This window comes from Sarcophilus harrisii, chromosome 5 (assembly GCF_902635505.1).
Source record: "Sarcophilus harrisii chromosome 5, mSarHar1.11, whole genome shotgun sequence".
In the NCBI taxonomy this organism is placed as follows: domain Eukaryota; kingdom Metazoa; phylum Chordata; class Mammalia; order Dasyuromorphia; family Dasyuridae; genus Sarcophilus; species Sarcophilus harrisii.
The window spans coordinates 162,505,104-162,521,648 of NC_045430.1; the positions used below are offsets into that span (position 1 = coordinate 162,505,104).

General features: G+C 37.1%; 1 protein-coding gene across 5 annotated transcripts in view; it reads left to right on the top strand.

Annotated features, from left to right (window-relative positions):
* Positions 1-4,596: 4,596 nt before the first annotated feature.
* The window catches only part of CAV1 (caveolin 1), a 42,297-nt gene continuing 30,348 nt past the window's right edge, over positions 4,597-16,545 (top strand). The window contains exons 1-3 of one of the 5 annotated variants that reach the window (XM_003771541.4): positions 4,597-4,804; positions 5,077-5,182; positions 6,893-7,057. In XM_003771541.4, coding sequence (XP_003771589.1) covers positions 5,153-5,182; positions 6,893-7,057 — 195 coding nt within the window. In that variant the 5' untranslated portion in view covers positions 4,597-4,804; positions 5,077-5,152. Of the gene's footprint in view, positions 4,805-5,076; positions 5,183-5,408; positions 5,429-5,974; positions 6,056-6,892; positions 7,058-16,545 lie in introns of those variants that run through there. The other 4 variants (XM_012550989.3, XM_023504827.2, XM_031938858.1 and 1 more) reach the window with 4 other exon arrangements.

The following is a 16,545-nucleotide window of genomic DNA, read 5'->3' on the forward strand; positions in this document are numbered from 1 at the left end:
GAAAGATTTTAATGATGTTATGGGAGACTTGGAAGGATTTAACTCCAGTTTTAAAAAGTTTAGTGAATTGTAAGAGATGGTTCTGAAATTGCATGTTGGTTAGATTGTGATTACTCTTCCTAAGAATTAATTAGTCTTTGTTGCCCTGAGATTGCGATCAAGGTAAAATAGTCAAGCAGATATTCTGGTAGAACAGTTTGGAAGAATGTGTGGAAGATGGTTGATACATGACTCATTCTTATACATGTGACAGGTAAAGTAAGAGAAAAGAGCAAACTGTTGGAAAAGGACAAACAGCTCAATAGCATTCTCAAATACACCAAAAGAAATTCTAAAGGAAAAGCTCAAAGGCAGAGATCAGTAAGAGTTTTAGTGAAGTGATGGTAATGAAAACCAGAATGGGAAGAGCAGGAACTAGGTAAGAAAACTGCAAACATAGGAATAGATAAGAAACTTCAGAGAGTTGAATTTTAACAATGTGAACATGTTAACAAAAGATGATTTATTGAAGACAGAAAAGACAGAAGAGCCAGTCTGACAACTCTAACTAGTCTATTCACTTTGTGAATTTTGCATCTTGATTATTGTGAGCACTTACCCTCATCAAGACTATTTGTTCTTTTGCTCATATTGAAATTTTGAATGGTCTTCACATAAAGAAATTCAGATGACATTTTAATTCTGATGAACTGGAATTTAACTCATTTATTTGTCGTCAAAGAGACAGCACAGCAGACTGGCGTCTATGTCATTTTTTGTATGCCATTTCACATGTTCATTCTCTAAGTGTTGGACTATAGGTAAATCATAGACAAACTCATAGAATCAGGTCCAGAAGAACTTTAAGAGGCCATTATTCCTACCCCCTTATTTTATTGGTGAGGCTCACAGAATTAAAATGACTTGGTCATACCCATAAAACTTGTATAAAAGGCAAGATTTGAACCCACCTTTTTGACTCCAGAATCAATACTCTCTCTTCTTATACTAAAATCCTTTCTCAAGTCATCTAACTTTTCAGAACCACAGTTTCTTCATCTATGAAATGAGATTAATGATACTATGAGTATTTACTGCTGTGAAGAAAGAGTTGTGAAGACTTTAAATCATTATGTAAATGTGCTATTATTTTCTAATCAAACAAACTTTCAAAGGTGGTGTGCCAAGACTTTCATTTCCAAATTTGTATACACTCCCTTAGAGAGTTGGCTGAGAATGTGTGAGGCAAGATTAGGAGAGGGAGATAGGTTTGGCACTTCTCCTTTGTGAACCAAGAGTATGAACAGTTGGAGCCAACCCCATCCCAAAGAAGCTACTATGGTATTAAGTAGCCCTGTCAATACCACAGAAGGGGATTCCTAGAGGAAATAGTTTCTGAGCCTCTGAATTTTGGTTAGTAAAGTGGCAAACCCAAGTCAGAATTCATTGCAACCCTTACCCAATTTATTATCTCCTTTAAAATGCAAATATTTCTGGGAGTAGTCAAGTTTTAAGCTCTCAGCTAACACTTTCATTTTTGATTATCGCTTTGGTAAGCTTTAATTGATCCCAATTAAGGACAAGAAAGTAATACCAAATATGTAAAGTATGATTGGAGGGACATAAGAAAGGTAGTGGGATAAAAATGTGCTGGATGAACTGAGAGGATATCAAAAATAGAGCTACAGAACAACTTTACCTAAATCAGATAGGGTCCTTTACTTAAAAATAATCTCCATAATCCATTTACTATATGTACTTAAAATTATTTATAGCCATATATAGATGTTAATTTTTAAAATTATAGTAGAGGTAGCATGGCATAATGAATAATGAGTTGATCTTGAACACAGAAAATCTGAGTTTAGATTCTATCTCTGACTCTTACTGATTGTAATCTGGTAACTCTTAAAGATCCTGGAGTCTCAGACAATTCTCTCAAGAATACAAATTGCTGAGGAAGTGCCCATTTGCAGTAATAGAAGATGGAATATTGTCTTCAATTTCCTCAACTATACAAAGAGAGGATAGGATTAGATGATTTGTGAAGTACTTCCAACTCTAAAATCCTGTGATCTATGATCTATGATCTAGATCACTAGTGCTTTTTAAAAACAAAGTTGAATCTCTTTTATAAATCAGTTGCCATCAATTCATTATTCAATAATCAAAAGATGCCTAAAGTTATCCTTGTGGTTTTCAAGAAAGAAGAATTATTCTGACTCTGTAATTTTAATAATTCAGCAAACACAGTCATGCTCTACAGTCATAAGCATTCTTTGTCACAGTCTCTTTTCCCCTAAATGGTCAGAATTATTTAGCAAAGTTTTTTGGTTATAAGGAAAGTTGGGTTTGTCTTCTGCAATTTATATTCATCTTCAACTTCTTGTTGGGGCACGTTAATCAGACTTCATTTTTTCCCCTGCTCATTTGTAATTCATTTGGCATTGGCAGCATTTCACTGATCATTATTATGATTTCATGAGTTGGCTATTTATGAATCTTTTGCATGGGCTTCCCCAGCCAGATTATTATTCTTCAATTTTGTACTAGTTAAGCATTCACTAAGGGGCCCTCCCAGAAAGTAGAGTTCCTTTGTTGGAATGCAGGAACAGGCTCATTTCATGTTCCTGTTGACTTTTTATAACCAAGATTACTCATCACAGCTGAAGTTTGGGGAAACAATAGATGGAAAATGGTTTCAACATTTTTCCATTGAACTTATAACACTATTTTACAGAAAATGTGTTTGAGGGAATGGTGCCATTAGTACTGATAATGATTTAGAAAATACTATAATAGAGAACATTACATATGTATGTTGTTTATGCTGAATATTATATGAAACAATATATGATTATTTTATAGCAGCTTATACATGTTTGTGAGAAACACACAATTTGTCCTTTCAGGAAAAGATACAAGGTACAAGGATAAAATCAATAAAGCCCAGAATTTAGAAAAGTTAGAATCATATAAGAGATTATGCAGTCTACTTCAAGTAACACCTTCTCCTAATAACATTCTCCATGAAACCTTTTCTAATATCCTAAACCTAAATGACTTGTTGTTTTCCTCATGTAGGGGGATTACTGATAGATGAGGTTTTCTTTGGTCACTTCCCCTATCTCTTACATTGCTTTATCATAGGATTTCCTATTTGCATTCCATATCATCTTATATTAATCCTTCATTATTTCATGTATAGCAGCACCCTCATTTTTCCAAATCTATTATAAGCTACCCAAGGGTAACATATATGTTATATATTATATATGTTATAAGTGGTACTTCTAAATTCTCGTAGCACTTAATTTGGGTATTGAGCATACATTCTCTATGATTTTTATTTCATCAAAAATCACAATCCCCAGGAACAACGTATTTAAAACTCAGTAAAGTCCAAAACAATTGTCTTGGTCAACGTAAGATTAAATAACTTGAACATAATATGAACTTAGGTCTTTTGAATCCAAATCCATCTTTATGTACTTAAAGTCATTCTGGATAAGTTTTAATCATTTAATAATATTGAACTGAACTGAATTTTCTCTCTAAGTAGTATCCACTGGAATTTTTTCTTTCCTTAAAATATATCACTCTTATTTTCTCTAAGGTGAATTTAAATGTTTTAACATACATTTATTTCTAGTTTATTCAGTTTAGTTCTAAGCTGCTCATTTGGTTGCTTGGTTCTCCGCAGCTTAAAGGTTTTAAGAAAAAAACAGCCCAAATTTGGGGTATACCATTTAATTTCTTATAAAATATCAATATTCTTTCTCTTAATAAATTAGGGGCAAGGAAGGAAGGAAAAAAGGAAGGAAGGGAGGGAGGAAGGAAAGAAGGAAGGAAGGAAGGAAAGAAGGAAGGAAGGAAGGAAGGAAGGAAGGAAGGAAGGAAGGAAGGAAGGAAGGAAGGAAGGAAGGAAGGAAGGAAGGAAGGAAGGAAGGAAGGAAGGAGAAATGTATTTTATTTGATAAGTAGAGAACAACTTCTGACTTCCTGGTTGCTTGACCTTAGGCAAGTCACTTATCCTCCCGGTGCTGTAGGTCATTCACTGTCTTGGATTATAAATTGTAGAAAAGGTGTGGAGCTGCTTTTTTTCAAAAGAAAATTCCATAAACTAGTAAAATCATAGGTCTAGTCCCCATCCTAAATTGTAAGCATGCCTCCTCCCAAATCCTAGCTAGCAATAAAATCACAGATTTTATTTTAATACTATTTTAGTGATGACTAATACTATAATATATTGTGCAAACACAGCATGCCCCACTCGCACGTTTCTCGCTTCTTTTAGAGAAAATCAACAATGAAAGCAAAGAACAGCTAAACATTTGCATTACTTTGAAATGAGCCAGTGCGGATAGGTTCACTCTACAAAGTACAGCGATCCCTGTTTCCATACTAGGCTAAATATATGTAAACGAGTGTCACCGAAAGCCCACACTCTCTCTCTAACACCCCGATCCTTCGCTTCAGTTTAAAGAGATGTAACTAAAATTTTCCACCCATTCTTCACCACCTTTCCCCTGTGAAGCTGTGGAACAACGCCTTTTCCTGGGGGAGGAGGGGCTGGGGTGGGGGAGGGGGGAATTCGCATCTTGATCCTGAGAAACGGTCAAGGACACAGGGAGTTCTGACTGGCTGGAGGTGCTCTTCACGCCTGGGAATCCCTACACTAAACTGTTCCACTTCACACCCTCCCGCTGGTGTGATGCACCAAGAAAATATTCTTGTTTTTCGAGCGGGCTCTCTTGGATTGCCCTGACGGCTGCACGGCTGGGAAAATGTTGCCCCAGGTTTAAAATATCTGCCTCAGTAGAACGTGGGTAAAAAAGCTCTCTCGCTCGCTCCTTCTCCCCCCGCCCTCTTCGGGCCCTCCCCGCTGCTCCCAGTCTTTGGGGATGTGCCTAGACCCAGCGCTGCTGTCATCCTGGCCAAAAGCAAGCAGAACAAACCCCTGGCGTTCCGCCAGTTCGATCACTCACAGCTACCTCCCCTCCCTATCCTACCCTACCCTACCCTACCCCACCCCACCCCCTCACCCCCACCGGGATTTTTTTTCTTTCCTTTTTTTTTTCCCTTCCCACAATACAGGATCTTCCTTCCTCAGCTCCCTTAAATTATAACCCAGGGAAAACTCCACCAGAACCTCCGACAAACCCAAGGCAGAATGTCTAGTGGCAAATACATAGACTCTGAGGTAGGATTTCTTAAAGCCCCCACCCTCTGGGCACGAGGTGCTCTCCTGCCCTATCTCCCTCCCTCGCAGCGTCTACTTCGGCAATCTCCACCAGCTCCTGGGAGCACTCCAACCTCTTTTCTTTTACCCATTTCCCCCTTGACCTCTGACTGCTCTTCTCACTTAGCCAGCTAAGGAGCTGGCGCCGGGGGAGCGTTGGGGAGAAATCGGGGGCAGGGAGAGGGTAGCACGGAAACTGGATGTTTGGTATGCTTGTTGTTTGCCGGGAGAGGGTTGCTTTCTTAGGGAAATTACCCGTAGAGCCACCAAGCGTTTGGAAGGGAGAGTGAGGGGGAGACGTGGAAGGGATAGTTTTGGGGGTTCCCCGACTTTGCGTCTGCTGAAACAGAGATCCTCCTGGGAGGATTTTTTTCCCTCTCACACCCCTCTCCCTTTACTCGGCAAACAACGAACCAGCTGCCCAGCTGATCGCTCTGGGGCGGGAGGCTTAAGTGGCTGGAGATGTTGGTAGAACGTGGTGGGCAGGGAGGGGTAGCGGTGGCTGTAACTCCCTTACCCCACAGCCCTGGGCAAGCACATACCCAAGCCTGGGCGTCTGGAAAAGCTTAACTGGGGCGTCGGCGCACGCAATGTTTGCTCTTCCCCAAGTCCTTGATCCCTCTCAAAAACTCCTTTAGTATGGAGTTTCCGAAGTGGAGATTCCCCCCAGGTCACCCTCCCTAGGCACCCACGCCACAATACCCACTTGTATTTATGGAGAACAATTTTTCCCCACAGTCTGTGGCTGCAGCGCCTCCAAGAGCAAGCAGAAGGGGGCGGGGGTGGACAATGTTGCTAACTGGGGGCGCAGCGATTGGAATTTAGGCAAGACAGGTGAGACGTGGGGCGGGAGAGCCTGAGATGGGGCTCTATCTACAAACTGGGTGAATTCTCTGAGGTGAGGATGAGAGGAACTCATTAGGGTCCACAGAGTGGGCGGGGGAAGGCAGTGACAGCTAACTTTTAGCTTGAGAACTACTTCAGAGAGAAGTAGAGGAAGCACTAAGATGAGATCCGAGAGGAAGGGCCGCAGGTATATCGTCTGTTGGGAATCTAGGATTGGGAAGGATAGGTAGATAAGTAACTCGCTGCTCTTTTGGAGAAAGTCAACTTTAGGCTAGTAAGCTACAGGTGTGACTGACTGGGGAAGAGGGGGAGATGATAGAAGCAGGTAAGGAAATTCAAGTAAGGTGAGGAACCCTAAAGTGGGGCTGGGACCAAATCCGAGAGCGAGGGCTGAGCCCAAGGCTGCTGGAGTCTTTGGAGCCGAACCCAGAGTGCTGAATTCAGTGAAAGCGGGGGAGGAAAATGGGGGAGGGGGGGCAGTTGGAGAGATTAGGGAGCTGGATTTCTGGCCCGTGTTTGCAGATGACCCCTGGCGGCAGAGTGGGAGTCTGACTTCTCTGCCTGGTACCGAGGGGTGTGGTGAAGTCTTTTCTATCCTTTTAAAAAGCCAGGCTCCCGGTGAAGTTTAGTTTCCCCTGAGCAAGTCGCAGCTCTTGCTGCAGCAGCTGCTGCTGCCGCCTTTAAAAAGAATAATTCTCTCTTCCTTAAGTTTGAGATCTTTCCCAACCTCAAACTGACTTTTGGCTTGTTCTGTTCTCTCCCTGTGTGTTTTTTTAAAATTTCCTTCCCACCCCCCTCCCTGTCCCTACTATTACCCTTCCCTAGGGGCTTCTCTACTCGGCTCCAGTCCGGGAACAGGGAAACATCTACAAGCCCAACAATAAGACCATGGCCGACGAAATGAACGAGAAACAAATATACGATACGCACGTCAAGGAGATCGACCTGGTCAACCGAGACCCCAAGCATCTCAATGACGATGTGGTCAAGGTAAGCGCTGGATTGGACCAGAGGGAAGACAAGGATAAAGTCTTTGGGCAAAGAGTGGAGGGAGGGGATAGGGGACCCGAAGCGGCCAGGACCTCTGTGTGTGAGTTGCTGTCAGGACCCTCCTTCAGCATCGAACTGACGGATGAGGGCACTGGCCCAGGTATCATGTCCCCACCTTCTCACTTGGTTTAGAGACTGATAGGAATAGTCTGCTGAAAGCTCAAGGAAAAGGCAAAATAATGAAATTTTCTCTCCAGTGGGGAAATAAAGTTTCTTTGCCAGGTGATTTCAGCCCAACCCTAACCCTGTAACTTCCATTTAAGTCTACTTCTTCCCAGTCTTCCTAACTAGCGAGATTCTGATAGGCAGCCTCCTTCTAGCTAAGGCAATGCTGTCTGCACTCACTCTGATGCCTTGGAGAGCTCTACTGAATGATATTGACCTAACCACGAGACACTCTTGGAGCACTTATAGGTTTGTGGAATACAAACAGAAAATTGACAGCACCACGAATTATGTCTTAAAATGTTTCTCTTGAAAATATTAGAATGGATGAAAATGCTTTGCACCAAGAAGGAGGAGTTAGCATGCAAGTGAAATGCCAAACTTTGAATGAGTTTTTAATTTAGCAGAACGAGGTTTCTATGTAAAAAGAACTTAAATGTGCAAAACTCTAATTAGCTTGGAGTCTTGGCTGTTAGTGGGGAGCCAGCTAGTTTGCTTCTATCAGTATTTTCATTTATGATTCCTTAGGTCAATTTGCTCTAGGATCATATGAACCAAAACGAATCCTTTTGCAAGTACACATAGAATATTAGTTTAAAACCAGTGTGATCTGTCAAAAGTTTTATCTGACTTGATGGTCAACATTTTAAAATTACTATTATTGCAACCATTAATCATTTTAAGAAAATATGGTCAGAGGAATGCATTGTGGGGACCCTTTGGATTGAGAAATCATTGACATTACTCATCTTTGCCAAAGAGCTCACTTTTCTGGATCCAAGAAGGCCAAAAAGATCTCTGGGTTCAAGATATTAGAATCTAAAGACACTGCCCCACAAAATCCTATGACTGCAAACCTGATTAAAATAAAACCATTTCAAGTCATCCAGGACTTGTTACACATAATACAAAGTAGGAGGAGTGAGATTTCAGCAACTCTTCATGTTTATGAATAACATATTTTAAAAGAGAAACATTTTCTTCCGTACATGTGAGGAAAATGAGCATATTAGACTTAACTCCCTTGGCATGCAAGAAAAAGAGAAATATTGTTTGGAAGCTTTTAAAGATTTTTCTGGTAGGGCAAAGTATGGAATATTTTTAAAAAAGCAATTCACGGTAATCAAAATTAAAGCTATTGAATTCTATATAAATTAAAGAGAAGGTAAAGCCATTTATCTCAAAGTTATTTACAGGAGAGGATAAAATGCTTTCCTCCCTTATTTGGCTTTTGATAAGATTAGTTGCTAGGTAGAGCACTAGCACGGTAGAATTCAGGAAGGAGGTACTTCATTGGTTATTTTTTTCTCCTCATTTTCAGTGTTAGTAGAAGTCCCTGGAGCAACCAAACTTTCTGAGGATGAGTCAGAGCTCCCAGGCTGTATGGAATTTGGGTCTCTACACGCAGCATGACTAAATAGAGAAAGAAAGATCCCACTGGGAAAAGAGACTTAACATAGATGGAAAAAAAACATAACCATCTTAGAGGAAATTGAAATTTACAAAACAGAACTCCAAAGAGCAATTATTAGGGATCTTCAGACCAAATAAATTAAAAGCAAGTGTTTATGCGTGGCCCTGTCAGTCTCAAGTCCTACCCATCTATTGCTAGAACTGAGCACAACAGAATAAACAAATAATCCACTATGATATTCATTTGTCAAATCATCATGACTTCAGGGAGATAAATAGAAACTTCAATGTGTGCATCTAGAAATTTAAATACTTCTCAAATAACTCCTGATACAGTTGGTCCAGGATCTGTCCCTTTTTTCAGAGTTTATAGAAGAGACTTAAGGTCACTTAATTGCCTGCAGCACAAATTTCTTCTTTGGCACTTCTGACAAGTAGTTAAGCCTTCAGTGATAGGGTCTTAGAATCAAGAAAGAGTAAGTCATTTAAGAATTTTGGGAGCTAATTAAACTTGATCATGAAGGCTGGAATAATCTCTTTCCTGTTACTTAACACTACAACTTGAATCTTATGTCAGAATAGGCACCCCACCTTCCAATCTTAGAACACCTGAGAAGTTCATGTTATCATTGCACTATTAAATCTCATGTTAAAAATGGAAACAGGTGGGATGGAAAATTCAAATAATAAAAACAGATGGACACAGGTTGAATAAATCTATTATGAAAAGTAAATGATTTAACAGGGAAGAGGGAAGCAACTCTACATTCACAAGATTCTCATATCACATTTTAAAAATAACTGTCTGATGAGAAACAGAGGAAGCAGTCCTGGTATAAAATGTGAAAAGTTACAGTTACAGAATATGTAACAAATATTATTTCTGAGTCAAAGCTAAGTTGTATAGAAAGCACAAGAAAAATCAGAAGTCCGCATGTCATTTTTTAAAAAAAGAAATTAGTTTTCTAATCTGTTTCTAAGTTCAGGGTGGCTAGTTATGTGGATATATGAGCATAAACATTCATTATCATAGAAACTGGGTTCTTGGCTTCCTTCAATAATTGAGCAACTGTGTTCCTCAGATAATTGTGAAATTTCAGACAGGATTATCCAAAAAAAGAAAAAAAAAACTAAAGGAAAATCAAACTGCTATGTCAAGTTTCTGCTAATTAAAGAGATGTAAATGTATATGAAATTTTGGCAGGTGATACTTTTCTAGTCTTCACAGGACTGGTTCAAATATTTTATATGCACTCAAAGATGGAAAGTATCTGTGATATTCTGGGTACCTGGAACCTCCTTCCATTAAATCATCCAAATTGGCCCCAAATTTTTGACATGTGCTAGAAAATGGAATGGATCTGTGATTTCCCAGTGGTCAGGAGACTTCTTATTCTTAATTACCTAAGCAACAATGCTTTTTTTGGAATTCTGTAGTAAGGCCTGGGGGCAGCATATAGTACTTAATCAATATATCTTACCTAAAAAGTGTCAGAGACAAAATTTGAACCCCAGGTCTTCCTGCTTCAATTCCAGCATTCTATCCACTGTTCCAAAAAAGTATTATTTGAATATTCTTTTAAGGCATCAATTTATACAAGTTTGCCTAGAATTTATAAACTAGTTGTCCTTATAATCAAATAGAATGGACTGTTTCCAGAGATAATCAAAAAGCATTTTTTAAGTACCTGCTATGTCCCAGGCACTGGCCTAAACATTGAAGAAACAAACAAAATCTGTCATCCCAAGATGCTCACTATCTAATGTGGGAGCCAACTTGAAAATAAAGAAGAACATACATGTTCACTTTAATTTGAACAATGAACTTTTTAGAAGCATATGGAATATTTAAATAAAGGTAAGGCATTTCAACAACAACATCTGTTTTCCAATATTGTTAAGCTTGTAATCGCTAGGATAGTTGTTATCTGTGAATTCAAACATAGTAAACCAAAGAAAAGTTTTATCAACAATAATGCTTTTTCTTTGATGAAATTAAACCTGGGCCAGTTATGACAGAGCTATGCAAGAAACTCATTGATTTTAAAAGATAGAAACTGCAGTTGATGACCAAGAAACCACTTATCTTCCCACCCTCCAATTTAGCACAAGAAATGACCATGGCATATCTATCCTGGAATGCTTGTGAACTGGCCCCCTTACTATAGCTCATGGTAGCTCTGTGTAATACATTTATCCTTCAGTAGGCAGAAAAGCAGCCCATACTCATGCCAATAAATGAAAAGTGAGATCATTCCACAGCTGTACCACAGAGATGTTAGAGGTCCAACCCATCAACTAAGATCAAGATTCAGAGAGGTCTTTTAGGCTGTGGGTTTTTCCATGGATTTTTAAAAAAACCATTTTTGACTTGTGAGTCAATCGCATATGTGGTAAAGTATGTTTCAAATTTGCTATCTGGAATAACGGTGGAGTGTGTAGAAGTACTCATCTCCGAACTTAAAACATGGATAAGCATATGCCAGGATTTATTCATCCATTAACTTTATTTCTCTACATTCTTTTAAATATGTGTCTACTTCCAGGTTTCTATTAATTTGGTAGAATACGATGACTCCAATGGAAGAGAAATTTACCTATATACATAATGTTCAAAAGAATTAATAGTTAAGCATGCAATATTGATTGAGGATGGCTTACTACCCTAATAGGTGATTTGTTATGGTTAGGCTACAAAAGGATTAATAACTTTGTGATGAACAGAGCTAAGTCACACAGGACAGTTGTATCTCAGATGTCAGCAGCCAATCTACTAAATAACTTTAAGTTAAACTTATTGGAGAAGCCGGACCCTTTTTGAATTCAGCAGGAATTTTTTAGAGCCTGCTCCTATCAGCTCATAAGAACTCATGCTTTTATTTTCAGTATGAGCATTTACACCTTAGAAACTATATAAATGCTACAAAACAAGACTTGATTTAATTTTTTATTGGTTTATAGACTTGAAAGTGAAGGAGAAAAGATTAATAATGCAGATTATACATAAAAGTGAGCCATGCGTACTACTTCCCAGCCCAGGCAGGTGCCAAATATTTATCAGCACACCTCAGCTTTTTATCTTATACGTGATCTTCTTCAGCTAGTAGTGATTCTGAACAGACAAATAAAATGAACCAAGTTTAAATTTTGTGATAGTATTGAGCTACAATGATATGGTTGAGATAAATTTTTATGTTTCTTTGCTGTGTAGTCCAAAAATAACTGAATTCTGTCAATTTCCTAAAGCTATCCTGCAACATGAATTGCTACTTTTCTCAAAACTCATTTCAGTCTTTGGAAAACCTTCATTACCTCTTCTTATAGTAATTCATATCTAATTATGGAAAGTTATTCCAAATTTTGTTTCTGAGATAAGTAGCTAAGGCTATTATTTATTTTTTATTCAGATATGTTATGAGTTAATCATATGAGAAGATGCAAGTCATGCTTGTATCAAAAAAAAAGTCACCACTTATATTTTTATTGTCTATATTTTTTTAACTTAACAAAGGGACAACAAAAAGCTTGGCCGGACTATTCATGTACTTAATAGGCGGGATAGTTAATACATCATTTTAAGTTCTATGATTTGCTTTATATAGATTATATATAATAGGCACATACTTTCATATATATTCATATAGTAGTTCTTAAAAAACGCACTAGGTGAATACGTTGTCAATATTGGACACGGGTGAGGAGGGATTCAAGCTTATTTCACATATTGTTATAATTGGAAGGGACCTTGGAGGCCTTCTTGGCACATCTAGTTTTCTTTCCCTTATATCACAACTACTTGCTGTTCCAATAGTGGGTTTAAAAAGGATAAGCTTGTAAATGTGTTGCAGAATTTGGGTTTGAAAAGATGTTAGAGATTTTTCTCTTTTTTTTTCCTTTAAGATTATGTCTCCCCATCTTACCCAGGTTAGTACAAATTATTCAGGGCCCATTCCCACTTCCCACTATTTCTGACCCAAGCCATCTTCCCCCTCCTTAGGTAACATGGTACCTGATTCATTAATATTGAAGCCAAACTTAATAACAACAATGAATTGTCACATAACTCATGGTAGCTCATAATTCCTGAGCCATACACAGCTAAGCCTTTTACATGACAGCCCTTCGTATAGTTGAAGAGTGTTATTATATCCTCCCCGAGTCTGATTTTCTCCAGATTAAACACCCACAGTTTCTTCAACTGTTCCATATATGGGATAATTCCTAGTCTTCTTACATGTTGGAACCATATTTCATAGACTTTTGAATGCTAAATTGAGAAGTTTGTACTTTTCCTATAGGTAATAGTTAGCTATTGAAGATTTGTTAGTATAGAAGGGACATAACAAAAGTGGTGTTTTCAGAACACTGCAAAAATGGACTGAATATAATGAGGCCTAAATCATATACATGAGTTAGAAGAATCTAGTAATAATTGAGGTATGAGCTGATGGGAACAGTGAATTAGAATAATTGCAATGGGAATGGAATCAGAGAATCATGAGAGAGAGAGAATTTTAAATTAGGGATAAAAATCATCTGGTACAGAGGCACCTAACTTTTTCATTAGCAGGCCATGTGATGAGAAATTTACATGATCAGAACTGTGTGGGTGGAATAAATTTAATCATATGATTTATTATAATAGCTTGAATAAACATTTATTCATTGATCCAGGTCTTTTGGCTAGCAATCAATTATGTAATAACAATGGCAGGTTGATGATTAGCCCTCACTAATCACCCTACTAATAGAGTGATTAGACCTACTATTTACTGTGTGGTCAATAAAATAGAAAATACTTTTTTTTCCACTAACAATGTCAACCATTCTGGATCCCCAGACATTTGTTTCAAGAGTTTTAAAGTTGTATACTTGGGATCTGGTCCAAACCACTCATTTTTGCAAGTGATGAAACTTGAGACCCAGAGAGGTTTCCTGTCTTCCCTACGGCCATGGAGCTAATGAATGGCAGAAAGGGACAGATTTGAGATATGTATGGAAGTGAGAAGCAAAAAGATTTAGTGGTGGATTTGCTGTGGAGAAATAAAGAAAAGAAAACAAAGATTTTGAGGTTCCCTATATGTATAATACCTTTAAAAATGAGTTACATATAATTTTCTTCTTTGGTAATAGAAAGGTTACTTTTATGTATATAAACATTACATTTACTTTCAATAGTCAAGGAAAAATAAATAGAGATAAAACTTCATTATTATGATTGTAGCTTAATGGGGTAATATCTTTGTAGCTTTTTTCATCTTAGATACATTGATGGTATCAGCTAATTAACTACAATGTTTTTCTTTTTTATAAGATTAAGCCCATATTGTATATATGGATTTTGTTGAAACCAGAAGACAGTCAGGATCAAGGATTAACACCATATATTTTTTTCTGGGTTTTCTTTTGTTCTTGGGTTGGACTAAGTTTGATTTTTAAGGCTAGTTATAAGTGATTGAGGATGGTACTGATTGCCAAATATAGTACTGTGCATAAAAAGAACAGTAGTCCCTAGATTTCAAAATAATATTATTTGGCAGTGGCATAAAATTACCTTGCAGAATTTATACAAAGATAGTGGAGGTATCATAGTATAATGAAATTATCCTTGGATTTAATAGACTGCGGTCCTGTATAGGATAGACCTGTATTTGAGCTCCATCTTAGTTCTGTGATCTTGGACAAATCATTTCATCTATCATGTTTCATTCTTTTCATCTATGCAAAGAGTAGGTTGGACTAGATTTTTTTTCTGTCTGTATCTTTAAAAACATATATTCTTCACCTCTTTTTAAATAGCATTTGAAATGCTTTTTGCCTGAAATAATAAATCTGGCTCATTATTAAAATGTGATAATATTAGGAAAGCACTTTGCATACCTTAAAACCCTATATACAAGCTAGCTATTAAGAAAGCCACGCTTTATTTCCAACTCATTTATGTAGTTTGAAATTATTGAACAATTAATATGGAATTAGTTCTGAATTAACATGATTGATCAAACTTGTTATGGCCAAACAAAAGTTTGATCTTTTAGTCTTCATTAAAAGTTAAAACGACCCATTCCAAAATAATCTTGTTGAATTTTGAAAATATTTCATTTTAATCTTAATTATAATCCTCCCATTTTAGCTTTGGGCAGTAGTCTTTTCTTACTTTTGAAGTGGTTTGTTTTTGTACTTTTATCACCCATTTCTTGACCATCTTACTCTTTAAACCAGCCATGTTTCCTATAACTTTTTGCATCATATAGATCGATTTTTTCCTCCATTTTTCCTGGACTCTATGGATTTTCAGAAACATCCACTTGCAAGGTTTGTCAGTACTAGCAACTGTTTGCAAAAGTAAAGGTAAATTCCTGGAATGTAGAAATTATTTTTTATTAAGCACTCCATAATAGGGGCTTTAAAAAAAATTAATAGCATAGCCATGGCTTCCAGTTTCATGTAGTAGGTCCATTGCTAAAGAATGATATTGTTTTACATGCTATCACTAGTGTCATTCTAAGGTTAGACATTTGTTCTTTTAAACACATAGTCCTAGAAGGACAAGGGGAAAAAGTTAACATTCTGAAAAAAGGAATCTGGTGTATGAACAGCTGCAATGTTTCTCAGCAACAACAGAAATCCAAGCTGTTGAATCACAAACTACCTGCTTTTATACTCCCACTCAAACTCATTCAATAAAAAATGTATTCTAGTGAGAAGTGTTCTTTTTCAATTTAGTCCAACTTTTTTTGTACATGATTTTTGTGAGAAAATGCCAAAGGAGGGACACTCCCCAAAAGTGTGGGATAAGAATACCCTAATACTTATTAAGTTAATGCATTAATTATTAAGCTTATTAGGCTAATATATTACTTCTCAGAATCAGGTTGTTTGGTCTGAATTTCAGGGTATTTTTAAGGATGCTACTCCTACCCCAAAAAAAGGAAATTGGTTGTTGCTTTGAGAGATTATGCTGGATTTTGTTGCTGTCAAAATAGGAATGCAAGCCTTGCACATTTGGGGGGGGCGGTGTTATTTGAATAGAGATTTGAGATGACAAGAAGACAACATACCCTGCCTTTTGTTACTGGTTATCTTTTTATTTGTAGCTAGGAATAGAAAAATTTGTTCCACAATTAACACATGAAAATCCTTTAAACTTGTTGTCCCTGACTTCACAACTAAAGAGTAATCTTCTTAAAGAGAGATAATATCCTGTCTTCCACAATACCTAATACAGTGTCTTCCTTATAGTAGATACTTGCTCAGAAGCAGTATAGCCCATTCCAAGGATTCTTAATCATTTTTGTGTTGTGATACCTTTTTGGCAGTCTGTTAAAGCCTATGAAAATTCAGAATAATGTTTTTAAATTTATAAAATAAAATATATAGGTTCATAAAGCAAACCAGTTGTATCGGCATATAGTTCTCAATTATATATAACTTGTATATTTATAGTCCTCAATAGTATGTAGAGTTCTCAAGTATATATGATTTATTTATGTACATCTGTACATGTATTATATATAGTTCTAATATTATTTATGGTTCATATAGTTTTCAAGTACATATAGATTGGGGCAGCTAGGTGGCGCAGTAGATGGAGCACCAGTCCTGAAGTCAGGAGGACCTGAGTTTTAATCTGATTTTAGACACTTAACACTTCTTAGCTGTGTGACCCTGAGCAAGTCACTTAACCCCAATTGCCTTGGCAAAAATAAATATATATAGATAGAGATAGAGATTATATATAACTAGAAATAAATATATAGCTATCTAGAAATATACAGATTATCTCTATATATTTAGATAATATATACTTGAAAATTTCATATGAATTCTTTCTATATATATATATGTAT